Below are 27,970 nucleotides of genomic sequence, written 5' to 3'. Positions count from 1 at the left end.
TAAAAATGAGCATTATTATTTCAGGACATATGATGAAACTAACTATATAAAATAAATAGAAGTTTAACCTCAAATCAAGCCAAACCAAGTCATTGGAAGTTAGCTGTGGAATGATAAAAAAAAAGGCAATAACCAGCAAGGCAAGTAGGGCATGGCAAATAAAGATAAATAATTGTACTTGGCAGCCTATGTTCTTTTTTTATGAATGTATTAATTTAAGCTCACATATATCATTTTCGACATTATCACTGTGAGTATAATTCGTCCACACCTTCCTCGGAAGTCAGAGCCTTTGATCTCACCGGACTAAGATGAGAAGATGAAGGAATGAATTTTGCTAAAACTCTACCAGAAAAAATACAAACTGTGACAATGTATCACTACCAAGATGACGGAATGCTTCCCGGTCTTATGCGGGAGACTGGCTATATCCTTGGTTGAGCATGACGCACCTCATAACGGGTGAGGCTCTGGATCAGAAGGAAAAAGATTGATAAGAAATCGATGAATCATCTCAAAACTGGTGAAGGTGATCACAGCTGCAGGCGTGGTCTGAAAAAATAGAAAACAAATTAACCCACAACTACTATACTATTTTCCAAATGATTTTGTATTTCTTTTTGTTGTATATAAATGAAATCAACAAGGTCCTTTATATAGGCACTAGGTACTACTCTTCCAAAAACAAAAAATAAATTCTATTAAAACTCATAAAAGACAATTAATCTCCTATATCACCCCTTGGCCTTTCACCTACTAAAACTCATAGACCTTTTATTTTCCCATTAACTTCTAAATTTAAAGAAAAACATTAAGGATTACATTTAAGTTTATTCAACAAAACTCCCCCTTAAAACTTAAATGTTTCTACCATCCATCATGCCAATCATCTTCTTGCATTTGTCAAGAAGTACTTTCGGTAGCGGTTTTGTGAAGATATCCGCAACTTGATCCTGACTTGCCACATGCACCAATTCCACACTTCCTTCCTTCACATGATCTCGGATAAAGTGAAAACGAACATCGATGTGTTTGCTTCTTTCATGGTTCACTGGGTTCTTTGCCAACTCAATTGCTGATTTGTTGTCAACATGAATCACAGTTACACCTAGTTGCTTTAGCTCCATCTTGCTCAACAAATTTCTAAGCCATATCGCATGACATACACACCAAGATGCTGCCACATATTCTGCTTCACACGTCGAGAGCGTCACGATCGGCTGCTTCTTTGAAAGCCAAGTAAACGCAGTATCTCCCATAAAAAAACACATATCCCGATGTGCTTTTCCGATCGTCTATGTCTCCGCACCAATCGCTGTCGGAGTACCCAACCAATTTGTAATCTTCTGCTTTCGAGTAGAACAACCCGAGTGACACTGTTCCTTGGATGTATCATAGGATTCGCTTCAACGCCTTCCAATGTGAATAAACCGGCTCCTCCATGAACCGACTTACAATGCCGACACTTAACGAAAGATCCGGCCTTGTGCATGTGAGATATCGAAGGCTTCCTACCAAACTCCGGTATCTACTCGCATCGACACGTTCCCCTCCATCGAACTTTGATAATTTTGCACCTGGTTCCATTGGTGTTGATACCGGGTTGCAATTTTCCATATTGTATTTCTTCAAAATCTCTTTTGCATATGTCTCCTGCGATACAAAAATACCTGTCTCTACTTGTCTAACCTCCAAACCAAGAAAAAACTTCATTAAGCCCAAATCTGTCATCTCAAATTCCCGTGTCATTGTGCCCTTAAACTCTTCTATCATCTCATCATTGTTACCCATAAAAATGAGATCATCAACATAAAGAGCAACAAATAACACGTTACCTCCATTCTTCTTTGCGTAAAGGGCATGCTCGTAGGGACATTTCTTGAACCCGTTCTCCATGAAATATGTATCGATACGTGTATTCCATGCCCGTGGTGCTTGCTTCAACCCGTAAAGAGCCTTCTTCAATTTTAACACCTTTTTATCTTCTTCAACTTTTACGTACCCGGGTGGTTGTTCGATGTAGATATCTTCTTCAAGCACACCATTCAAGAATGCCGACTTGACATCCATTTGAAATATCGGCCATTTGAATTGAGCAGCTTGTGAAATGAGTAATCGAATTGTCTTCATTCTTGCAATAGGAGCAAACACCTCGTCATAGTCAATTCCTGCCTTTTGCTTGTATCCTTTCGCAACAAGTCGCGCTTTGTATCGTTCTATCTCGCCTTGAGCATTCATCTTTTTCTTGAACACCCACTTCACACCAATAGGCTGACTTCCTTTCGGCAATTCTGCTAGCTCCCATGTGTTGTTACGGTCAATCGCTTCAATCTCCTCGTTCATGGCAGTTCGCCACTTCTTGTCTCGCAACGCCTCTTCAAAGCTGATATTTTCAGCATCTGCCAAAAGACATACAAGGTTTACTTCATTTGTCGAATCATACAAATCTTGTAAACTTCGTATTTTGGGTTGTCTTGGTTCATCTTCATCATTGGTAGTTTCAGAGTTTGTTGGTATGCTTTTTGGTGAAACGATTGATGATTCTCCAACTTCGATGATAGCCTCTGTCGAATTGTTCCAGTCCCACTCGCTTGCTTCGTTTATTCGCACATCACGACTCACCATCACCTTCTTGCTTATCGGATCGAATAGCTTGTACCCTTTTGTCTTCTCATCATACCCAATAAAAATATACTTTTTACTTTTGTCTTCGAGCTTCGTTCTTCGTTGATCCGGTACGTGTGCATAAGCAACACTACCGAACACTTTGAGATGAGAAACTGTCGGCTTTTGTCCGCTCCATGTCTCTTGTGGTGTTTGATCATCTAACTTTACATGTGGACATCGATTTTGTACATAGATGGCACATTGCACGGCTTCTACCCAGAATTCCTTCGGCATCTTCTTGCTCTTGAGCATTGATCGAACCATGTCGAGAATGGTCCGGTTCTTCCTCTCGGCCACACCGTTTTGTTGAGGAGAGTATGGTGCAGTTAGAAATCTCCTTATGCCTTGCTCCTCGCAATACTCCATGAAAGCTGTCGAAGTATACTCGCCACCTCTATCGGATCATACGGCTTTGATGTGTCTACCAGTTGCCTTCTCCACCATCACTTTGAACTTTTTGAACACCTCAAATGCCTCGGATTTTTCTTTCAAAAAATGAACCCAAGTTTTTCATGAGAAATCATCGATAAAGGAAATGAAATACCTTTTACTGCTGAAAGATTCGGGGATGATTGGTCCACATATGTCGGTATGAATCAACTCGAGAGGGTGTTTAGCTCGATATTCTGCCTTCTTTTGAAACGAGGTTCTCGATTGCTTGCCAAGCACACATTCTTCACAAAATTTGCCCTCATAATCTATATCCGGCAGCCCGTGCACCATGTTCTTCTTTGCTAACTCTTTTAGACCACCATGATGTAAGTGACCAAAGCGAAGATGCCACAGTGATGCTTTGTCTTCTACGTCGATTCGCAAACATTTTTCTCGCACGCTTCTCAAATTTAGTTTGTACATCCGATTTTTGCCCATCTCGACTCGAGCAACTATACGCCCTTGCTTGTCCTTCAAGTGTAGTATCCGATCTTTCAAAAGTGCCGAGTAACCTTTCTCTGTGAGTTACCCCATACTCAAAATGTTTGTCTTGAGATCTGGTACATAAAAAACATCTTGGATTGACCCTATCAAGCCATCCTTTTGTAAGTAACAAATCGTACCTCGGCCTTTGACCTCCACTTTTGATGCATCTCCAAAAGACACATGACCATCTTCAATCTTTTTCATCTCTTTGAATAGGTACTTGTGACCACACATATATTTGCTTGCGCCCGAGTCGAGGTACCACAGAGTGTCATTGTTGATGTTGAATTCATTTTGAGCCATCAAGAGAAAGCCTTCATTCGCTTCATATTCCAAGGCTAGGTTGATTGTTTCTTCCACCTTTTTATCGTCTCGACAATCTTTTGCAAAATGCCCCACTTTACCACAGTTATAACATTTGTCAGAGTTGCAATCCTTCGCGTAGTGACCATACTTGTAACACTTGTAGCACTCGATATTGGAATAATTTGATCGGCCACCTCTTCCTCGTCCGTGTCCTCTTCCACGCCAATTTGGTTGGCTTGACTGTCCATTCTCCTTATAGTACCCTTCATGACTGTCGCCTTGACCACCGCGACCATATCCACGACCTCCACGGCCACGACCTTTACCTCGAAAATTTTGAGAATAAAATACCTTTTCGTCTTTGATTAACGCCTTGGTTTGAAGTGCTTGCTCAAGTGTCTCCTCCTTCTTTTTCTTTTTACGTTGTTCTTGTGCCTCGAGTGAACCAGTAAGCTCGTTGACTGTGAGTGTCGCAAGGTCTTTTGACTCTTCTATTGCGCACACAACATTCTCAAAATTGTCGGTTAATGATCTCAAAATCTTCTCCACAACTCGTGCCTCGGTTAACGCTTCGCCATTACGATTGAGTTGGTTCACCACGGTTTGTACACGTGTGATGTAGTCGGATACACTTTCCAACTCCTTCATCTTTATGCTTTCCAACTCGCCACGAAGAGTTTGGAGACGCACTTGCTTGACTCGGTCGGCTCCTTTGAAAACTTTTCCTAAAATGTCCCACGCTTCTTTTGAAGTAGCTGCACCAGCAATCTTCTCAAAGCCCGACTCGTCAACGGCTCAGAATAACATGTATAGTGCCGCCTTATCCTTCGATCGCGCCTCTTTCAACGCCTTGGTTTGAGCCGCCGTATATCCCGTGGTTGTTGTTGGTTCTTCGAAACCTTCTTCGACCACCTCCCATGCATCTTGAGATCCGAGAAGAGCTTTCATTTGAATGCTCCAGTTCTCGTAGTTCGCCTTCGTTAGTCGTGGTAGCGACATTTGACCCGTCACATTTGCCATTGACTCTGATACCAATTTGAAAAAATAGAAAACAAATTAACCCACAACTACTATACTATTTTCCAAATGATTTTGTATTTCTTTTTGTTGTATATAAATGAAATCAACAAGGTCCTTTATATAGGCACTAGGTACTACTCTTCCAAAAACAAAAAATAAATTCTATTAAAACTCATAAAAGACAATTAATCTCCTATATCACCCTTTGGCCTTTCACCTACTAAAACTCATAGACCTTTTATTTTCCCATTAACTTCTAAATTTAAAGAAAAACATTAAGGATTACATTTAAGTTTATTCAACATGGTCTTGGTAAGATTCGTTGCGCACCCACGGTAGAATCCAGCAAACCCTTCTTGCTGAAACACTTTTCGGATACAATCCGCCACACCAGAATAGCATTTCTCCGAGTGATGTCCCCGTTCCTGAAACCTTGAACGTACCCACCTATATCGTCCAAGAATAAATAACTAAATGACACTAATGATAAGAAGCACTTTTAAATGCAGTTCTCAAACAATGTTTACGGCTCTGGACAAAATGAAAGCAGTAGGAGAAAAGATACTGGCAAATCCCACATCTTTTACATGTCAAGTGCAATGCAACCTTATTCATAAGAAATTAGTTGCAAACAATTATCCATCATACCTCATGTGGATAAGTCAATGTGGATGCAAATATTTTAGAAACTGATGATGCAACAGTAACGTCCCGTGCACCGAGTTTATCCACCGGAGTGTTATCTGCCAAGGCCCCATTAAGTTAAAATATCTTCAATGAGTAAAAATCTATAGGTTATTAAATTTTTTTTATTATTAACCTTGATTAGCTAAATAGAATTTGATCTTCTTGTATGTTAGAAACTGAATGGCAACATGACTAATACCTGCTAATGCAGGGACGAGTCCACTGTTCATAAGGCAAAAAATGACATCCAGTTCCAGTAAAAAAACTTGGTTCGAAAAACAGAAGAATTTATCAATTTCTTATGAATGGTGCTACAATACCTGTATAGACCCCGAATACCCTCCTCATGAGCTATTATCCTAAAAGCAGAAAGCGTACTCCTATAGGGAACCACTCCTGCTCTCATTCCTGGAGTCTATAAAAAGGTGGCAGATGTCAACGCACAACAGCTCTAAATCTTTTTTTTTTTACAAATAAAAACAAAATGCGGCATCAGAGTACAGTTACAAATAAAAAACCTCAGACCGCATACACGGCACACCTAGACTATAGATACAGAATATATCAGCACAATACAATCTAACAAAATATATCACCCATAAAAGCAAACCAAACAACCTAACAGTAATTAGTCATCCATACACTTAACTATTTACTCTATGTAGACACCTATTCTTGTCCGACTCTAAAAAATATTATTAATTAATATTATTATTATTATTAATAATTTACATTACAGGTCCTAAACCTGAGGCCCAAACTGAGGCCAACCACAAGCCCAACAACAGTACAACCCAATTACAAGTTCCAAGATTCGACTCGGATCTAGACCCGACCCGACCGGGCCAGGATTCAACTTAAAATAGATTAGGTTTCTAAACCCTAATCCATCCGCCATCGCCATTAGCTCAAGCGTCCATCACCGGCGCGTGTGACACATGCGCCCAACGTTCCAGCTCCCCATTGCCGTGTGGACTCCACCGCTCGATTCTCCCACTGCGTGAGCTGTCGACGATTACTCCCGAGCCGCTGTCGTCATCCATAGTGCACCAACAACCCCAAATCAATCAGAAAATCATTCAAAATCCATATACATTTTAAAAGTCAATAAATCCTGAAAAAATCTGGATTTTCACCAACTCATACCAGAGAAATCATGCCTATGCTAGAGGTAATGATATCATCTAAACATGTATGGGAGATAAGAGAGAAGAAGATAACATAAGATAATTCGGGGGGGGGGAGAAAAAAAAAGAAAAAACAAAAACGAACACTCGAAAAACAAAGAAAAAAAACCAATCAAGAAACTAAAAAGGATTTACCTGTTTGAGCAGCTGTCGTCGTGGACTTCGCCGAGACAAACAAGCCACCATCCAGAAGGTAAAATTCTTTTTTCTTTTTGCAAAAGGGGGTGTTTCGTGAGTTTTTTCGGGCTTCAAGTGGAGAGTTTGAGTGGTCTTTGGGGTTTTTAGGATAAATGAGTAAGAAAAAAGGTTTGTTTTGGCCTTTTAGCTGATGCTGGACCACCGACTTGCGGTGGTCGGACGATTTGTTGGGTCCTTGCTCGGCGGAGAAAGGGATGAAAGTTGGGGAAAGGAAGAGAAATTTTGAGAGCATTTTTTGCTCTCGTAGTTTGAGGGGAGAGAGTGAAAAATAACAAATGGGGAGGGTTGGTCAATTTTTGGTACCGTTTTGGTTTTAAATATAGGGCGAAACGGTGACGACAAGGGGAGTAATTATGAGTTTTTAGAAAGGGTATATTAGCAGTTCCGGTCCTTCTCGTGTTTTTCAATTTTTTGGGCAAATTATAGTTTCGATCCTCCTTTGTTTGTAATATATTATTTTAGTCATTAATGAAACTTTGCTTTTCTTTGATTTTGGGCTCTCTATTTGACTTGCATTTTATTATCCTTATTATGTAAAGAACATATTTATGCGTATATTCTTGATTTAACCCCTGTATTTTAATTTGTTTATGTTTGGGTATTACATGTTTGTTTTAATGCGTTCTAGTCATGTTTTATTGGTTGTAGTCTCTTGGTTAAATTGATGTTGGGGGCATGATGTTTTATATCTTTTCATTTTAGTCATATATGTTGACTTGGGTTTTATTTCCAATTTAGTCCTTTCTATTTTGACCACATTAAGTTTTAATTCCTATAATTATTACATAATAGGGTCTGTAATTTATATTTCATTATGTTTTAATCCTTGATGCTGTTATATGTGAAATTTGATTGTTTTTTATTGGCTCTCATATTTTTATGTTTTATATTTCGATCCTTTATTTATGTGCACATTGGTATTATTGCTTCCACCTTATTTTTATATTTCATTTTGTTTTCTAAAATGTGTAAATGGGAAAATTTCGTTGTGAGGGAAATCTAGGAAGACATCTCCCAACTACAAGAGAAGGTGTCTTTACGAGGATTTTTCGCATAAATGTTTGTGTTGTATTCGATAACTTTCTTTGTTTCACGTTTATCTATTTTGATTATTTTTCACCTCTTTTCACTTTTATTTTGTTTTATTTTATCTTTGCAAAAAATTGTAAAATAACGTCTTTTGTGAGGGGAATATATGAAAAAGTCTCCTATCTACAAAGGAAGTGCATTTTCAAGGATTGTTCATACAAAATGAAGTATTTTCTCTTATAAAAATAATATTATAATATATTTTATTCTATAAAAATATTTTTTGGGCCATTTAATCTTTTTGATCCATTGCATTCCTTATTTTAAGTTGTTTTTTTAAATTAACACTTGTTTAAATAAATTTGAATAAATAGAATGATCATAATTTAAATATATTTTTCAAAGTTTGTATTTCCCAATAATTAAACAACATATAATCGTTTAGGTACCAAATTTTGGGCGTTGTGGGGGTGCTTACCCTTCCCTACCCGTAATCGACTCCCAAACTCTAAAAAATGAATCTTTGGTAAAACACATACCATTTTTTGTCGTTTAAGGTTTTCAACCTACCTAACTTAAAGGTTGGTGGCAACTCCAAAACCGAATTGTTTTCGAAAATGAATTTCATCGCCTTACCCGAATCCCAATTTTTCAAGTCTAACGGATCCTCGAGGGAGACGTTATGACAGCTTGGCGACTCCGCTGGGGACTTCGAGAGTCAGGCCATAAACGATTATACGTTGTTTTTATTCTTAAGAATTACAAACTTAAATTGTATTTAATTTATGATCCTTTTGTTTATTTTGAGTTTTAAGATATCATGCATTATTCTATATTTTTAACTAATTGATTTTTGATGTTAGTGGTCTTCAGATTTGAACAGCTTTTTGAAACTTGTGAAAGTGTCATTTTTTGATGTGTTTTCAAAGGTTTGTGAATTTCTCCTCACACACAAAACTTGCATTTACATACCATAAGCTCACTTACGAGCTTCATCCCTTTTAATTTGAGGTGAAAGCTTAGCCTACGTGAGATTATTTGTTTCTCTGTACGGTTTTAGCAAGTAACCTTTGGGGTTCATATACCTTATGTCTACGTGAGATAAATTATTTCTCCGCATGGACGTAAGGGAATGTATCCTCTCGAATTGAACTCGATCAGCATGAGCCTATAATGGGCTAGGATTGAGGGTTTGGCAGCCTAAGGAGGCACCAACATGGACAATTCAAGTACCTTTTCTTTAGAACCCAATATTACTTATAGTGAGCCCTAGTAACCCACCCTAATAAAATTCATATCGAAACTCTGTTCGTTGTTAGACATCCAAATAAGCATACACAAAGGAGAAATGACACTAAGCCTCATTTCTTTCTTTACTCACATTATTTTATTTTCTGAATAAAGCATGTGAATTAGATACCATGCGGTTAGGATCATTTTTTTTAAATAAATTACTTGAGTAGAAAGCATGTCTAGGTAAGAGTACTATTTAATGAAAGCATGCTTGGGTAGATACCGTGATTGGGTAGGTGTTGTATTTATTTTTATATAGCATTTTTTTATTTTATTGATTATCTTGCCGTATTAACTTATTTTGTTTCTTTTGCTTGTGTCATTTTTCATCATTCTTTGCATTACATTTACGGATCAACATTTTTTTTGCATCTGCTTTGCATCATTACATTTTGCATGGCATTCATTTAAGCATTTTACTTGCATTAATCATGGATTCATGGATTTATCTAGTGGAGGACTCTGAGGAAGTGTTTTTAACTGTGCAACATCAATCACACAGTACTAAGCATGGAAGCAAAATTTGAGAAACTAAAGAAAGAATTGGAAGAGAATTTGCAAAGGATGCAAACAGAGTGGGAAGCTAAAATGGAGCAAGCGCAAAAGGCCATTGTGGATCACATCTTCCAAAGACAAAACGACCTAGTTGACCAAATCATAGAATAACTGACTAGACTCAACCAAGAAAGAGGCAAAGAAAATATTTCTTCGACCAGAGAAACCTCTGAATATGTGATGGCACATGCTAATCCACTAATACTCGTTTCTCCCAACAAACTTCCAAGCCACCCAGTAGGCTTCTCCGCCACTAAACTCAAGCAACCTTGTTACATCCTCGAGATAATTATACTGATCCCCACATGTCAAATCCTGATGAGATGAAAAGAGCCAAGAATGAGATCCTGAAGAATTTGAAACAGTGGTACAGAGAGACATTCAAGGGAATGAGAGGAAAAAGCTCTCATAATGAAATGGATGCAAGGGAACTAGTCTTAGTTCCTGAATTGGTCCTCCCACCTAAATTTAAGATGCCTGACTTTGAAAAGTATAATGGAACCAGTTGCCCTAGTGCCCATCTCAAGATGTTTATTCGAAGGATGACTGGAAACACCAACAATGATTAGATGTTGATCCATTTATTTCAAGACAGTTTGACTGGACCTGCTTCTAAGTGGTATAATCAACTGAGTCATACTCAAATCCGCTCTTGGAAGGATTTGGCTTATGCCTTTTTGGGTCAATACAAACACATAACTGATATGGTCCTTGATCGAACAATGCTGTAAAATATGGAGATGAAGAATGATGAGAGCTTTTGACAATATGCGCAACGATGAAGGGATATTGCATCTCAAGTACATCCACCAATGACTAAAAGAGAGTTTATCACTGTATTCATCGACACATTGGAATCACCATATATCAACTACATGATAGGAGCTATAACTATGAGTTTCTCTGACATCATCATATGTGGAGAAATGGTTGAAAGGGCTTTCAAGAATGGTAGGGTAAAAGGCACTAGTAGTACCGATATTGAGGAAAGAGCTGAGATTAACATGGTGGGATCTTATCTAGCTAATCAGGGGACTAAACCTCATAGGGTGTTATGTGAAAGGACTCACATCGATCCAATTCCAATGACGTATGAGGAATTACTTCCAACGTTAGTTGAGATCAACCTTGTGACTCTGGTTCAATCCAAACCAAGGGAGGCCCCATATCCTGAAGGCCATGATATTAATTCCATATGCATCTATCATATTAGGAGCTTAGGGCACATCACTGAGAATTGTGGGGCATTGAAGTGAAATGTCCAAGATATGATCGATTCAGGGGCATTGACCTTCAATGTGTGATGGGGCATCCTGATCGAGAGTCAGTTGGGGCATCCATCAGGAGTTTTGTTGCATTATTATGCATGTCATCTTGTTTGAACTTGTTTTTCTTTTGTACTTCTTATGTTTAAATGTTTGTAACTCACTTGACGTTCAAACATTTTAAATAAAATGCTTCATTCTGAGGAAATGAACAATGAGCAAATTTTAGTCTTGAAATTCCTTGAATATCATTTTAATTAAAAGCTTTTTAATAATTGAGGTTGTAAATATTTGACAAATGAAAGGATTGAACCCTGCAAAACAATGACCCCTTGATCTAAATCTAAGTGTACACCAGACTATATACCCTTCTCTTGTAGGGACTGAGCTAACCCTCTCCTCGTATGTACAACCAATCAAAGGCTTGGCTTTCAGGTATGTGTTAGGAGCGGATAAAATGGGGCAACTAGCCCTTGAGATTACAAAACTAATTGGTTTCTATTTCTGTGGATGACGTTTAATGATGATCATGATATTCACAAATGGGTGAATCTAGTTTGGGTCAGTTGCTTGGGAATTGAACTCTAACGATGAGATTTTTTGACATACAATAAACACCGAGACTATAACAGGTTATCCTTGGCAAGCTTAAGAAATGGAATCTGTATACCCAATATATATATATATATATATATATATATATATATATGTATAAAATAAAGCTGAGTTATTCTGCTAAAGCAATTGGTTATAGAGGAAACTCGAAAGCCCTGACTTTATGAATAGATTATATTCAAACCATGACATTGATTGGGTACTTGGCAATTTGATGTTTGTTCCACTGTGGTTATCAAGTCGAAGACTTTACGATGACATGAATCCTTAAGCTAGCCGAAAAAAGGAAATTATAAAATATATATGTACAATAAAGATGAATTCAGCTAGCCAAACAATAGCAAATTAAATTAAATTTACTAAATATGAAGTTTTAGTGACTATGGACTAAGGGTGTTGAGGAACAACTGTTATAGTTGAATTCACACGAGTACTCAGAAATCTCATTTTTAGACCGATATTTTTGCACTGCCTTGGCTAGAGGAGCCTACGAAGCTTGACCAAATAAAAGATTTTAGAGAACTAAAACAAAAGTGTCCTAAAGAGTTTAGCAATTGACTATGCTAGGTGCGTCATTTTACCCTCCTCTGATCAAAATGCCAACCCAAGAAAGAGAGGCATGCCATGATCTTCACGATGACCGAATCGATGAAACAAACCTTAGACTTTACATAGCTAACCTCAAAACCAACCTTTTGATCTTGATATTTGTCAAAGATTTGCAGCTATGAAAGATTAAAAGAGCAATTGATTCTTTTGATATCCAGTGAACTCCTGTTTTATGATTTGTTTCAATTGTGAAACTTAAAAGGAGATAACCTTTTTTTTTCAAAATTCCTTTTGATAAAATTTTGAAAAAAAAGAAAATATTTTCAAATAAGATAATCTCTTTGGAGGCATAGTTTGGAATTCAACGAATATCTCAGAAGCTCGTGATCGAAATTGGGGAAAAGGAAACCAATTTTTGGGGGCAAATTTTAATGGGGCAAGGAAAATAAATTGTCTCAGGTCGAGGTTTGCAAGAGTACACCCTAGTGGAAATGAAGACAAACTGAATTAGGGATAGAATGAAGACTACTCACACAACCATTCCCCTCACAAATCGAAAATAATACATCAACACATACATACATGATACATGAAATTTGCATCTTTGCATCAAACATTCATCATCATGTGCATTAAAGACATTTTTTCCTTTCTTAAGGACAAACTCAATAATTCATCAAATCAAACACATAAAATAAACTTCATCATGACACCCATTAACATCCAAGATAATCATCCATAAATACATCATCGATTTTTCAGGAAATAAAGGTTTGGAAATGACCAAATGTCTCTAGCTTGAATAAACAATGCCATGTAAAGATTCAACATCCTGAGACGAACGACCAGATCTTCTAAAGCCAGCTAGATCTCATCAACATGCAGGAACAAGCAAACTATCTATCTCCTTTGATGTTGTTTCTCTCGAAACAAAGTGTCTTCTCGCTAGAGACATTTTTTTTCTTAAAAATAAAAGTTGTCTCGCTTGAGACAAGTCCGCTCTAAAAACAAATTTTGTCTCACTTGAAACACTTTCTTTCAAACAATTTTTGTCTCGCTTGAGAAATTTTTCCTTTTAAATGCAAATTTCAAATTTGTTTTTCTTGAAACAAAGTTAATCTCACTTCAGAGTGTTTCTTTTAAAATAGATTCGTCTCGCTTGAGACAATCTTTCCTCAAAACACAAAATTTGGAAATTGTTTCACTTGAAACATAAAACTTCGAGTATGTTTCCTTGAAAACAAAATTTTGTCTCCCTTGAGACAGTTTCTTATGAAACACTAATCTTTGAGTATGTTTCTCTTGAATAAATCCCTAAAGTTGGCCAGTTGTCCTCATCGCGTAGGAACCGTGTCATCCACCGACCATATCTTCTCATCACGTAGGAGCCATGTCACTCTTAAACGACTAGAACTCTTCATCACGTATGAGCAGTATCGTCCCCAACAACAAACATATCAAATCTCAAACCAAAAAAAGAGAACCAGACAAAAAATGACTGTCTTTTTTATCTTTGCCCTATTCTTGTTAACACAAGATGTGCAAAGAGGGGCAGTTGTAGACACCTATTTTTGTCCGGGTCTAAAAACTTATTATTATTATTATTATTTCTAATTACAATTAATTTAAATTACAGGTCCTAAACCCGAGGCCCAACTAAGGCCAACCAAAAGCCCAGCAATAGTACAACCCAATTACAAGACCCAAGATCACCTGACCCGAACTGACCCAGATCAACCCAAAATAGATTAGGGTTTTAAAACCCTAATCCATCCACCACCACCATTAGCTCAAGCGTCCATCATCAGCACGTATGACACATGCGCCCAACGTTTCAGCTCCCCATTGGCGCGTGGACTCCACCGCTCGTTTCCCCCGTCGCATGAGCTGCCCCCGATTACTCTCGAGCCATTATCATCATCCACAGTGCACCAATAACCCCAAATCAATCAAAAAATCATTCAAAATCCAAAAACAATTTAAAAGTCAATAAATCCCATTTTTTTCGGTATTTTCACCAGCTCATACCAGAGAAATCATGCTTATGCTAGAGGTAATGATATCATCTAAACATGCATGAGAGATATAAGAGAGAAGAAGATAACATAAGATCATTCGCGGGGGAGGGGGGAGAAAAAAAGAAAAGAAAAACCAAAAACAAACACTTGAAAAACAAAGAAAAAATAATCAAGAAACTAAAAAGGATTTACCTTTTTGAGCAGCCATCGTCATGGACTTCGTCGAGATAGACAAGCCACCATCCAGAAGGTAAAACTCCTTTTTCTTTTTGGAAAAAAGGGTGTTTCGTGAGTTTTTTCGGGCTTCATGTGGAGAGATTGAGCGGTCTTTGGGGTTTTTAGGATAGATGAGTAAAAAAAGGGTTTGTTTTGGCCTTTTAGCTGTTGTCAAACCATCAACTTATGGTGGCCGGACGGTTTGTTGGGTCCTCGCTCTCCGGAGGAAGGGAGGAAAGTTGGGGAAAGGAATATAAATTTTGAGAGCTTTTTTTGCTCTCTTAGTTTGAGGAGGGAGAGTGTAAAATAACAAATGGGAAGGGTTGGTTAATTTTCGATCCTGTTTTGGTTTTAAATATAGGGCGAAACATCTCCGTTTTGCTAAGGGGAGTAGTTGTGTGTTTTTAGAAAGGGTATACTAGCAGTTTTGGTCCTTCACTCTTTGTAATCTTTTCCCTGTGTTTTTCAAATTTTTTGGGCAAATTATAGTTTCAATCCTCCTTTGTTTGTAATATATTATTTTATTCATTAATGAAACTTTGTTTTTCTTTGATTTTGGGCTCTCTATTTGACTTACATTTTATTATTATCCTTATTATGTAAAGAACATATTTACGCGTATATTCTTGATTTAGCCCATGTATTTTAATTTGTTTATGTTTGGGTATTACATGTTTGTTTTAATGCGTTCTAGTCATGTTTTATTGGTTGTAGTATCTTGGTTAAATTGATGTTGGGGGCATGATATTTTATTTCTTTTCATTTTAGTCATACATGTTGACTTGGGTTTTATTTCTAGTTTAGTCCTTTCTGTTTTGACCACATTAAGTTTTAATTCTGGTAATAATTACATAATAGGGTCTGCAATTTTTATTTCATTATGTTTTAATCCTTAATGCTGCTATATGTGAAATTTGATTTTTTTTTGTTATTGGCTCTCATATTTTTTATGTTTTATATTTTGATCCTTTATTTATGTGCACATTGGTATTATTGCTTCTACCTTATTTTTATATTTCATTTTGTTTTCTAAAATGTGTAAATAGAAAATTTAATTGTGAGAGAAATCTACGAAGACATCTCCCAACTACAAGGGAATGTGTCTTTACGAGGATTTTTCGCATAAATGTTTGTGTTGTATTCGATAATTTTCTTTATTCCACGTTTATTTATTTTGATTATTTTCACCTCTTTTCACTTTTATTTTGTTTTATTTTATTTTATCTTTGAGAAAAATTACGAAATAACATCTTTTGTGAGGGGAATCTATGAAAAAATCTCCTAACTACAAAGGAAGTGCATTTTCAAGGATTGTTCGTACAAAATGAGGTATTTTCTCTTATAAAAATAATTATAATATATTTTATTCTACAAAAATATTTTTTGGTTCATTTAATCTTTTTGATCCATTGCTTTCCTTATTTTAAGTTTTTTTTTAAATTGACACTTATTTAAATAAATAGAATGCTCATAATTTAAATATATTTTCAAAGTTTGTAATTCTCAATAATTAAACAACATATAATAGTTTAGGTACCACAATTTTGGGCGTTGTGGGGGTGCTCTCCATTCCCACACGTAATCGACTGCCCAACTCTTAAAAATGTATCTTTGGTAAAACACATACCATTTTTTTTCGTTTAAGGTTTTCAACCTACCTAACTTAAAGGTTGGTGGCGACTCCAAAATTGAATTGTTTTCGAAATTGAATTTCATCGCCTTCCCCGAATCCCAATTTTTCAAGTCTAACGGATCCTCGAGGGAGACGTTATGACACTCTCTATGATCTTCTTATTCTATTTTTTTCCTTCCGCGTTTTATTTCTGCTGCTAAAATTTTATTACTTGATTCTGGTATGGGCTTCCCAATTCCTTTACATGTTTTAGGGTTGGCGAGCCTTATCAGAACCAACCAAAGCGACAACACAGATGAAATTTTCTATATCCTGTAACAAACTATAGATAGAACAAAATAACAGGCAATATAACTACGAAATTTAATATAAGTCACTATTGTAGTATAAAGCATGCCAATGCTATCTAGAATTTTAATCTTTACCATATGTTAGTACATTAGAAAAATATAAAGTATAAACTTGAGAAACGCACTTGAAGTCTAGTCTTCACAGCCCAAAGAGGATTTGTAAAACAGGTTGTAGCAGCTCCAGCACCAGAAGCAGCTAGCATGTTAGCGCCTACTGAGAGATGTTGCTTCTGATCTACACATGCACACAAAAGGAGAAATATGCCAGAAGCTATAAAGAAAATATTCAGGAAGGTAGTATATAAAAGAAAATCTAATAGGAACAAAAAAGGGTCTAAAATTAAGAGTGAAATTGCAAATCCTATGCACTTGGAACTGACCATTAAAACAAAGATAGTTTTTGAGCTGCTCATACACTGTAAAATATACCTGCAACATCAATTCAAGCAAGCACCAAAAAGTGTGAAAAAGAGAACAAGAAAATACCGAAACTCAACAAACAAGACATGTGTTTCACACTTGTATCAAAAGGAATACTTTAATACATAACAAAAAAAAGCATCCATGGAAATTTAAACAAGTAGCTAGGTTTCCTGTATGTATTACATTAAACCATAAAATCCTAAAAAACCAAATTTGAACCTCTCCAGAAAAGTCTTCTGCATAGTTGGGAACTTGGGATTGGAACCGCAAGTACTAACACATATGCAATAATATCGCCTGGTGGATGAAAACTATGAATGGAGAAGGAATCCATGATTTTTTATTTTGTAACTCAACCTTTTGATTGGATACTGTCATGATGGAAGAGGAATTAGGGTTGGAAAAAGGGGAAATTGAGAGGAATTTATCTTAATTAGGGATTTTGAACGGGGAAGCATTGAGAAATGAGAGGTCTGGGGAGAAAAGAGAGATAATTACCATTGGGGCCAGAGTTGAAGAGGATCTTGGGTCTGCTGAGGAGAAACACGGGTCTGGTTAATGGTGGGCCTCTGGGTGTAATATGCTGAGATGCCCAATATGATACACCTGCATGAGTCAGCAATAAATTAGTTATTTTGTTAGATTTCCAGTATGCTAGCTGTGGTACTTGTAATTATATAAAACGGTACTTGATTCCTTTTGGAATCATCTCTTATGAATGAATCAAATCATTTTCTCCTAAATTCCTTTCTATTCTTTTCTGAAACCTAAATTCTTCATCATAATTCATAACAATTGGTAACCACAGCCTATTTTTGATCCAACTCAAGATGGGTAAGCAGAAAACAACATGGTGGAAAATAAACCTCCAGAAATTCAAGAAACGAGCAGTTGAGAACCATCCAAGACTGCAATGAAATGGTAGGAAGAACAGAAAACTATTTGGGAAAAAAGACTCAGCCAATTGGAAGCCAGATCAGAAGAAACCAGATGGTTCTGAGTGATTCCTGAGTGTCATTCTTGTTTTTCTAGGTTGTAGTATTAAAAATATTCATGTAGTATCGATATTGTTCACAGAGTGTAACCCCCTCAGACCGATGCGGGTAACCTGATCCGATCTGGAGTGTCACATTAGGGCCATCGGAGCGACCCATTGTAAAAATAGTGGAAAATTTAAAACTTTTATTAAAAAATGTAACTTATAAAATCATTTATCAATATTCAGAAATAAAATAGATTTTCTGTCTCGTATTTAAAATAAAATACAATTACATGCTCCCTAATCACATGTACCATACTCTGCAACAACGTCGAAAGAACTCCTTTACTGAAGTCGATAGATGCACTGGTTTAATTCTTCTAACCTGCAACGGTGAGTAATAGAGTGAGCTTCGAAAAAGCTTAGTAATACAGAACTACCAGATGATGCTGAAGAACGTGCAGATACCGATAAACATATATTTCCTTATTAGTTTAGACATCTACAGATCTTTATAGTGAGCAGAGATCTTACGGATATTTCAGGAAGTAACAAATAATAAGCGTTTAGTTCAGGGAAATATATTTCAAATGTTTAGGTTCAGGAGATCAGAATAGGTTATCTAGTGTGTTCCCGTAAAACTAGTGAAAAGATACATATCTTTTAAAACAGTAGCAGTTTAAAACATATTTACCCTGTGCACAAAGTAGAGGAGCATGCAAAAACGATAAGGTCTTATACTTGCACATAGCAAAAGAGCCTGGGGAAACTGTAAGGCTTACCCTTGCACACATTACCCTTGCACACAACAAAGGGACCTGGGGGAACTGTAAGGCTTACCCTTGCACACAGCAAAGGAACCTAGGGGAACTGTAAGGCTTACCCTTGCACACAGCAAAGGGACCTGGGGGAACTGTAAGGCTTACCCTTGCACACAACAAAGGGACCTGGGGGAACTGTAAGGCTTACCCTTGCACACAACAAAAGGACCTGGGGGAACTGTAAGGCTTACCCTTGCACACAGCAAAGGGACCTGGGGGAACTATAAGGCTTACCCTTGTACACAGCAAAGGGACCTGGGAGAACTGTAACGATAATTAATCCATATTTAGAAATCGTGTACAAAAATACTGTAACCAGAAACCATATCAAAATATATGGTAAATCAGATATCAAAATAAACTGTATTCAGAACATCGGGTATTGTCTCATAAAAATATTCAGTATGTGATTTATCAAGATCATATTTTCCAATGAAAATAGAAAACCCGATAACATATTTCAAGTAAACATAGTTCATAAAACCAGTAGATTCCATGATGTCATAAATAAGGAATAATTCATATTTTTCGGTAAAACCCGTAATCGGAAAACATATAACATGTTGTCATGGTTCATAAACCAGTAAATCAATAGTTTCGGTGAAACTCATTTAAAAATATATAAAATCGTCATGTGGTACATGTGGAACACACTAGGATATCCAAGTATTTCTCAGAGACACTTAGTAGTTATCAGAATGAATAACATGAAACTGATGTAATTTGATCAGATTCTAAAAATGAGGTCCTATTGAAGGGAATCGATTGCTAACCAATCTAATCCGACATTTAAGGTTGATACTTTAGAATTCTGATATGATTCATGTGCATCAGGAAAGTGTTCAGAAATCTGTATACAAAATATGTCGTTTGATCTGATTATCGAACAACTCTTAGATGAATAGTTCCTAGAACTAATGCTTATCGATTGGTCAATTCATTGTTCTTCCAGGATATTTACTCTTTAATACCATTATTTCTAGTCCATATATCATCTTCGGAATCATCGCTAAATAAATCTTCCAATGTCTTTATTTCATGTTCACGCTTTCACTATATCATGAAATACTAACGTGCTTGATTTGTAATTCATGATCCATAAGAACATTACATCATGTATGTTCATTAACATTTCCAGATTCATCCAAATCACTTATTTAATCCTCATTCATTGAGGTTACTTGATTTATTTAGCATTCAAGTCCATTCCAGTTACTTCGGGATTTTCCAAAGTAATTCAAATGTTCTTGAATTTCAGATAAATGTTGTACTTCCGTTCCACTCAATCTGGTCTTCGTGGTTGATTTGTCGAACAAACGTCCAATTCTTAGTACTGAATGCGATCTAGAGTTGAGCTGAGCTGAATACTTCCAAAATTTATCATAGAGCCAAACTTGAGAAGATGAACACACATTCCAGTAATATCTATGCCATTCAGGTATTGACATAGCTTTAGGGTTGATTGGCTCACTTAAGTTGTGTTCTATAACTTTTAAAGGTAGTCCCACACTTATGCTTATTTGGATTCCTTAATTAATCCAAGACATTTACTTAGTATATGCTATAAGGATATTTTGGTAATTTTGGAGTTCAGTTTTATTCCATTCATTTCAGAGCTCGAGGATATCCAATCATTCCTGAGCTTGGTGATATTCTTGGATCATTTTCATTACAGGGGTATTTTGGTCATTCTACAGATTCAGTGTATTCTAATCATTTTCTTCCGTCCGATCTTACTATTAAATTCAATCTTATAATTTATTTCAGTTCTTTCGAACAATTCTGACAGTAGAATACCCCCCGATAAATTATTCTTCAGGTATTTACTCATTACTTGAATATTTTCGGCTCAAGTTCCTTCTCAGATTTTACAAACGGAATATCATGAATTTTTCTGCACTAAGTCAGAATCTTAACAAACAATTTCGTACTTAATCAAGTTAAGTACAAATCTTCAAAGTACTTTCTCATTCAAGGTTAACTCAGACTATTTTACCTCTCAAGGGCATTTCCGTAATTTCTTAGCCAGATAATTTCAATATTAACTCTTAACAAAAATAATATAATTTAGAGATTCTATGATTAATTGCTTTCTTGAACATTCTCTGATCTTGAAATGATTCTCTTAACAGACTTATAGTATCATTAACAAACCCTCATAGGATTAAAAACCGGTTATCCATAATTTCCAAGTAAAACTAACATTTCTTATGCACATCAATATTTATATCGGATCAACATGTCTTTTTAGAGTTATTAACCAACTTCCAGGGACAATTCTTGTCATCCTACAACATAAGCGTATTTTTGTAATTTTACCCTACCGAAATATTCTCATAATTTCCCATCCAAGTACCTTTAACATTTAACCTTTGATGATATAAAATATAAGTTACAAATCTATGGTTGATTTCTTTATCACTAATCACAAATTTGTAATTTAATTCTAACAATTCCTAAATCTCTTATATTAGTCATTCGATTCGTATTCAATTACAGAATTTATACCACATTCATATCGAGTTTATAAATTATTCAACTTCACAAAAGTTACCAACATTATCTTATTCATGCATTTATCAATATCAACATATTCTATAAAGCATAAAGAGGTAGTAAAGTATTACCTCGATTTTCGTGTAATACTGATCGACCATATAAAATTCCATTCGAACGCCATCGATCTTGAAATCATCTTCCAATAATTCCTCAAATACATATCAACATAAATTATATAAAAACGGAGCTTAATTGCGATAAACGAATCGAATCGGGTGATAAATCAGTCAAAAACAACTTATCGGGTTCGAGTTTGGCGAAACAGACCCCAAAAGCAGATTCGAGACGTCGAAAACATAAAATATGACTTTTCAAAAATTTGGAATTTTCGGTCAAAATCAAAGTCAACGGGGTTGACTGGAAATTTCAAGGCCTTTGGGTCTGAATTTTGAAAAACGGACTGCGGAATCAGATTCAGAACGTCGAAAAACGTCAGGATAGGTATACTCGGTCAAAGTCAAAGGTCGTTTAATGCTCGGTCAACGCCGGTCAAAGTTCTAGTCAACTGTGGTCAATGCCGGTCAACGGTCAACAGTCGACCATTTTAAACAAATATCACCCTATCAAAAATTAATTACAAAATTAGTCATCTTCTATAAATATTTACGAAACTAACACCTGAATTTTACACAAATAGCACCCAAATAGAAATTAATTACAAAATTATCATCCAGACGATGCCCACTCTCGAGGGTAGTGCATGCAGCGCGTGAACAGTGCTATGGTGTGTCAGAAAATTCCCGGAAAAATTCTTAAAAATTATTTTAAGCAATTTCAAGGCACTTATAGAGCTTGGTTCACAATTTTGAACGACGGAGAGCTCGATTCTGAAACGTCAGAAATTTTGACGGTCTCACCCCTCCAAGCGCCGGCGACGGCAGAGAAATGGAGAACACCGGTGGACTCAGAACGATGCAAGGAACACGATGGTGCGGGAGGTGTCGTAAACGGATGACCGCATCGTCGTGAATCGACGAAAAACCAACTGAAATCGAGTTATTACTGACGATACTTCCGACTGAAATTAACGACAAACGACGACGATTCACGACGAAAGGTTTGAGGGGTTTTGTTGCTCGGTCGACAACGAACACGATGGTGGTTTCGGTTCGTCGAACGGAGGTCGGACGGTGAGTAGATCGGAGTTGAAAGTGGGTTGAGGGGAAGAGGAAAACTGAGAAAATCTCTCTGGAAAACTAACGGGGGAGAGTTTATAATTCTCTCCTATAGGAAATTAGCTAAATTAATAGTTTAGTCACTAAATTTCATGCACTTTATAAAAATGTCTTCCAACTTTGAAATTTTATAATTTAATCCTTAATTTCTTCCAAAAATACCAATTAAATTCACCACTCTATAATTTCTTAAATTTAGCCCGTAAATTGGGGTGTTACAATTCTCCCCTCCTTAAAAGAATTTCGTCCTCGAAATTCATTCATGTCACATAATTGCAGAAATGGAACTTCCATCAGTTCTTCCATATCTTCAAGTAGCTTTTACAGAAGTACGGATCCTCCACTAATCCTTAACCAGTTGAGTACACATTCTTATCAGAACTCTCCCTCATTCCAATAAAAGAATCAGAACAGAAATATCCTTGTAGAATCAATTCAGCCTTGGTTACTAGAATAGGCTCATAATGCAGTAGCATATCCCAATTTCATTTCCGGAGTCGAGTCAGAATTTTTCAGATAAATAACTCTCACATGGCTCGTGAGGTACTTTACAGCGTTTAGACAGATGTTACTCGTATTCCTTTTTATACAAGTATAGCCTTAACGAATAGAAACTTTGGTTTACTCGTTACAGATAGGGACTCAGCCCTGGAGTTCCGACTCAGAGAGATACGATTGTATTCTAGGGACATGTACTGATCAAACATCTTTTTGAAATTCGACCGGCCGGTCTAACTTGAAAATTTTGACTCAAACCATAGCTCTGATACCACTAAATTCTACCCCCTTAGACCAATGTGGGTAACCCGATTCGATCTGGAGTGTCACATTAGAGCCACCAGAGTGACCCATTGTAAAAATAGTGGAAAATTTAAAACTTTTATTAAAAAATGTAACTTATAAAATCATTTATCAATATTCAAAAATAAAATAGATTTTCTGTCTCGTATTTAAAATAAAATACAATTACATGCTCCCTAATCACATGTACCATACTCTGCAACAACGTCGGAAGAACTCCTTTACTGAAGTCGATAGATGCACTGATTTAATTCTTCTAACCTGCAATGGTGAGTAATAGAGTAAGCTTCGAAAAAGCTCAGTAATACAGAACTACCATATGATGCTAAAGAACGTGCAGATACCGATAAACATATATTTTCTTATTAGTTCAGAGATCTACATATCTTTATACTGAGCAGAGATCTTACGGATATTTTAGGTAGTAACAGATAATAAGGGTTTAGTTCAGGAAAATATATTTCGAATGTTTAGGTTCAGGAGATCAGAATAGATTATCTAGTGTGTTCCCGTAAAACTAGTGAAAAGATACATATCTTTTAAAACAGTAGCAATTTAAAACATATTTACCCTGTGCACAAAGTAGAAGAGCATGCAAAAATGATAAGGTCTTATACTTGCACATAGCAAAAGAGTCTGGGGAACGGGGTTGACTGGAAATTCCGAGGCCTTCGGGTATGAATTTTGAAAAACAGACTGCGGAATCAGATTCGGAACGTCGAAAAACATCAGAATAGGTATACTCGATAAAGTCCAAGGTCGTTTAATGCCCGATCAACGCCGATCAAAGTTCTGGTCAACTGTGGTCAACGGTCTACAGTCGACCATTTTACAAAAATATCACCCTAACAGAAATTAATTACAAAATTAGTCACCTTCTGCAAATATTTACGAAACTAACACCTGAATTTTACACAAATAGCACCCAAACAGAATTTAATTACAAAATTAACACCCAGACGATGCCCACTCTCGGGGGTGGCGCGTGCGATGCGTGAACAGTGCTATGGTGTCGGAAAATTTCCGAAAAAATTCCTTAAAATTATTTTAAGCGATTTCAAGGCACTTACAAAGCTTGGTTCATAATTTTGAACAGCGGAGAGCTCGATTCCGAATCGTCAGAAATTTTGACGATCTCACCCCACCACGCACCGGCGACGACGGAGAAACAGAGAACACCGGTGGACTCAGAACGATGCAAGGAACACGATGGTGCGGGAGGTGTCGTAAACGGATGATCGGATCGTCGTGAATCGATGAAAAACAATTGAAATCGAGTTATTACCGACGATACTTCCGACTGAAATTAACGATGAACGGCGACGATTCACGACGAAAGGTTTGAGGGGTTTTGTTCCTCGGTCGACAATGAACACGATGGTGGTTTTGGTTTGTCGATCGGAGGTCAGACAGCGAGTAGATCGGAGTTGAAAGTGGGTTAAGGGAAAGAGGAAAACTGAGAAAATCTCTCTGGAAAACTAACGGGGGAGAGTTTATAATTCTCTCCTATAGGAAATTGGATAAATTAATAGTTTAGTCACTAAATTTCATGCACTTTATAAAACTATCTTCCAAATTTGAAATTTTATAATTTAATCCTTAATTTCTTCCAAAAATACCAATTAAATTCACCACTTTATAATTTCTTAAATTTTGCTCCTAAATTGGGGTGTTACACAGAGTATCGATATGCCCTTTAGTAGTTTTGATACCACTCACTTTGAAGCATTTTGTAGTACCTATGCTCGCCTTTGAGTATATTTACTACTTGATGGAGTACTTATACTACCTGATGGAGTATGTATACTACCTAGTGGAGTATTAATACTCCCTTACATCAAAAGATTTGAAACATCTCTCGTTGCACCTACATGTTTATAGATTGCTATGAAATGTGTAACCAAGATTGAAGAGAGGTCATAATTTATGAAATGACCAAAATACCCTTAACTGACATAAATTATCGAAATGCCCTTGCTGGGTAAGATACTTTAAAGTACCCGTAAACGAACATGTAATGAACAATTATAAAAGATGGATCGTAACAAAGGATATGCCTGCAAGCGAGATGATACACTGTGCAGATAATGATACAATCCAAACTAACTCCAACTTTCTCCATGACTTGAACACACCATGGATGTTATTCAAAGTTGATTATAAAGGAGTTCTTTCTTATCTTATCTTATATTATATCATTTATACATTCTATTCTATCATAATCATGCATTCACATGTTAGTGTAAAGTATCATATTATTCATACCATCCTATGTTTAGTTCATCATGTTTTTCATATCATTCATATCTATGCTATGATTACAAATCATTTCTTGGGATATTATTATTACATGTTTCCATTTATCATTTATTATGAATACCATGATATTCATGCATATAACATATCCACATGTTTATATTAATTACTACACAATGATACTTCAAGCATGTTAAGTATGCTATAATAGTCTTATAATCATATTAAGCATGATTATCACATATACATCAAGGAAGCATAATTATCATTCATTTTATCAGCTCCTAATACATATTATAAGATGATATATTTAGCTCATGATCTTCAATCATAGCTCACATTACCATATTCATGCAAGGCAGCAAGGTATTTAGCTCATATCAACTCAATGCCATGGACTTACCTTGTTTCTTTGCACATGTAGGTACATTGGATCATGGCACACGTTGGGGTAGCTTGGTGGATTATTTGGACATCAAATGCAGCTCAAAAACAGCTCACAAGGTACATGGAAGCTCAAGAAACACTAAGGAAAGCTCAATTCAGCTGGAGGAGCTCAAGGCTAGCTAAACTCAACTAGTTGGACTATTTGAAGCTGAGTTGCCAAAAGTAATATAAATGGTAGCTGAATGTAGCTGAACATACTGATATGAAGGTCACAAGGACTTGGCTAGGAAGCTCATTCACAAACAACCCCTTGCTTGCTAGCTAGCTCCACACTCAAGCTAGCTTGGAGGAGACACATGCATGCCCAAGATGGAGCACATGACCAACCATCATCCCATGCACAAGGTTGCACCACAAGGCTCCCTAGATCACCCATGTGCGTGCCATATTACCAGCCCCCATGTGCCTTGCATGTGGTATCATTTAGGCGCCAATATGAAGAACTCTTTCACTATTCGGCCAAGCAACATCTCTCATCCAATTTAGCGCCAACTTGAATGGACAGAAGAGCTATTCGGCCAAGGGATATTTCCCTCCATTTAAACCGAACCATCATCTTTATTTAGCATTAAATTATGTCATTTTAAAAAGGCACAAGGCCTAGCCGAAACCCCTTGTAATCATTCGGCCATACCCCCTCCATTTCCTATAAATAGAAAAGCATAATTCATTTGTAAGTAGACCTTTTGATTAATTAAAGTGAGATTATTCTCTTTTCTTAAGTCTTGGTGACTTTTATCGACTTATCAAGTATTTTTAATACTTGTGGCATCAACCCCTTCCCCTTGATACTTCTGGTTCCTAGTTCTTATAATTAGTGGGTCAAAGTCCTTCATACCACCCCTTAAAGAAGCAATATAAAGTCTGGGTCTTTGCTCTCTATAGCATTGGTTCTTCTTTGAGACTTCTTTAAGATACTATCCTCACAACCATCCCTTTGTTTCATTAACCATAACCCATAGCCATATCAATCATCTTTTGCTTCCATATCTCATTTATTGAACAACCCACCTATTCAGCTTTACGTCTACCACCCTTAACCATTTCTTTTGATCCATTCACTTGTGCAGGTTGTTTTGCTTCCTTCCTAGATCCATAATCAATTGAAGAGGTACAAGTTTCTTACATCAAGCTGTAATCAGAGCTTTGGTGGAAGAATAACGTGCAATAACAACAACAACAAAAATATCAAAAAGAAGTGCAAGTGAAAGAAAATAAAAAATTAGCAAAGAAAAGTCAAGCACTCCAAAAGAAGAAAAGTCAAGCACTCAAAAAGAAGAAAAAGAAAAAAAAAAGAAATTTTAAGCACTCATCAACAATTCTCATCACCAAGCCATTTAAGTAAGCCTTTAAATTGATTGTGGTGATAGAAGGTTGTAAAGTGACTTTGTGTAAGTAACCCCTTTTGTTCTATTTTTTCTATTTCTAAGCCACCATTTCATTATATTTTGTTTTTCCATTCCTACTAACCCATTTGCAGCCGACGCACAACAAGTAAAATTTACTTGATACGGTTTTGAGTAAAGTCCTCTAGAACTTGGGATAAGAGAATCGAGAGGAAAAATGCTAGATCGTGTGTGAGATCAGAAGAGGACAAGTAAAAGCCATTAAATTCCTAGAGTGCAAACACGAACGGATTGAGTGACATTCAAGTTTCCTTGGAGTGACTCGTGAGGCTTTGAGAAAGTATATTATGGTAAGGTCCTACACACATTTCGTTTTTCCTTATTTGCTAACATGTCTCTTCCATCAAACATCTTTATAGTCAAAAGGACTTTGAACATTAAAAGTCAAGAAGATGAACAAATAGAGAATATGGTGGGAGATAAAGTTTGTGTGGTGATCATTGATGGAGGAAGTTGTACAAACGTAGCAAGTACTCACATGGTGGAAAATTTGGGTCTCAAGACTTCCAAGCATCCTCATCCTTACAAACTTCAGTGGCTCAACGATGTGGGTGAAGCCAAGGTAACCAAACCAGTTGTTGTACCTTTCTCAATTAG

General features: G+C 36.5%; 1 protein-coding gene across 1 annotated transcript; it reads right to left on the bottom strand.

Annotated features, from left to right (window-relative positions):
- Positions 1–273: 273 nt before the first annotated feature.
- Positions 274–16,990, bottom strand: LOC120129744 (nicotinamide adenine dinucleotide transporter 1, chloroplastic-like). The gene is made up of 7 exons (XM_039147174.1): positions 16,887–16,990; positions 16,632–16,741; positions 5,919–6,013; positions 5,732–5,820; positions 5,558–5,654; positions 5,225–5,355; positions 274–557 (listed from the first exon to the last, which is right to left on the bottom strand). Exons 1-7 carry the CDS (start codon positions 16,942–16,944, stop codon positions 454–456), a joined length of 684 nt encoding a protein of 227 aa, XP_039003105.1. The 5' UTR covers positions 16,945–16,990; the 3' UTR covers positions 274–453.
- Between the last annotated feature and the right edge of the window lie 10,980 nt (positions 16,991–27,970).

This window comes from Hibiscus syriacus, unplaced genomic scaffold (assembly GCF_006381635.1).
Source record: "Hibiscus syriacus cultivar Baekdansim isolate YM2019G1 unplaced genomic scaffold, ASM638163v2 tig00110503_pilon, whole genome shotgun sequence".
Lineage (NCBI taxonomy): Eukaryota > Viridiplantae > Streptophyta > Magnoliopsida > Malvales > Malvaceae > Hibiscus > Hibiscus syriacus.
The sequence above is the reverse complement of the archived record's forward strand: the minus strand, read 5'-3'. Positions and strand labels throughout refer to the sequence as shown.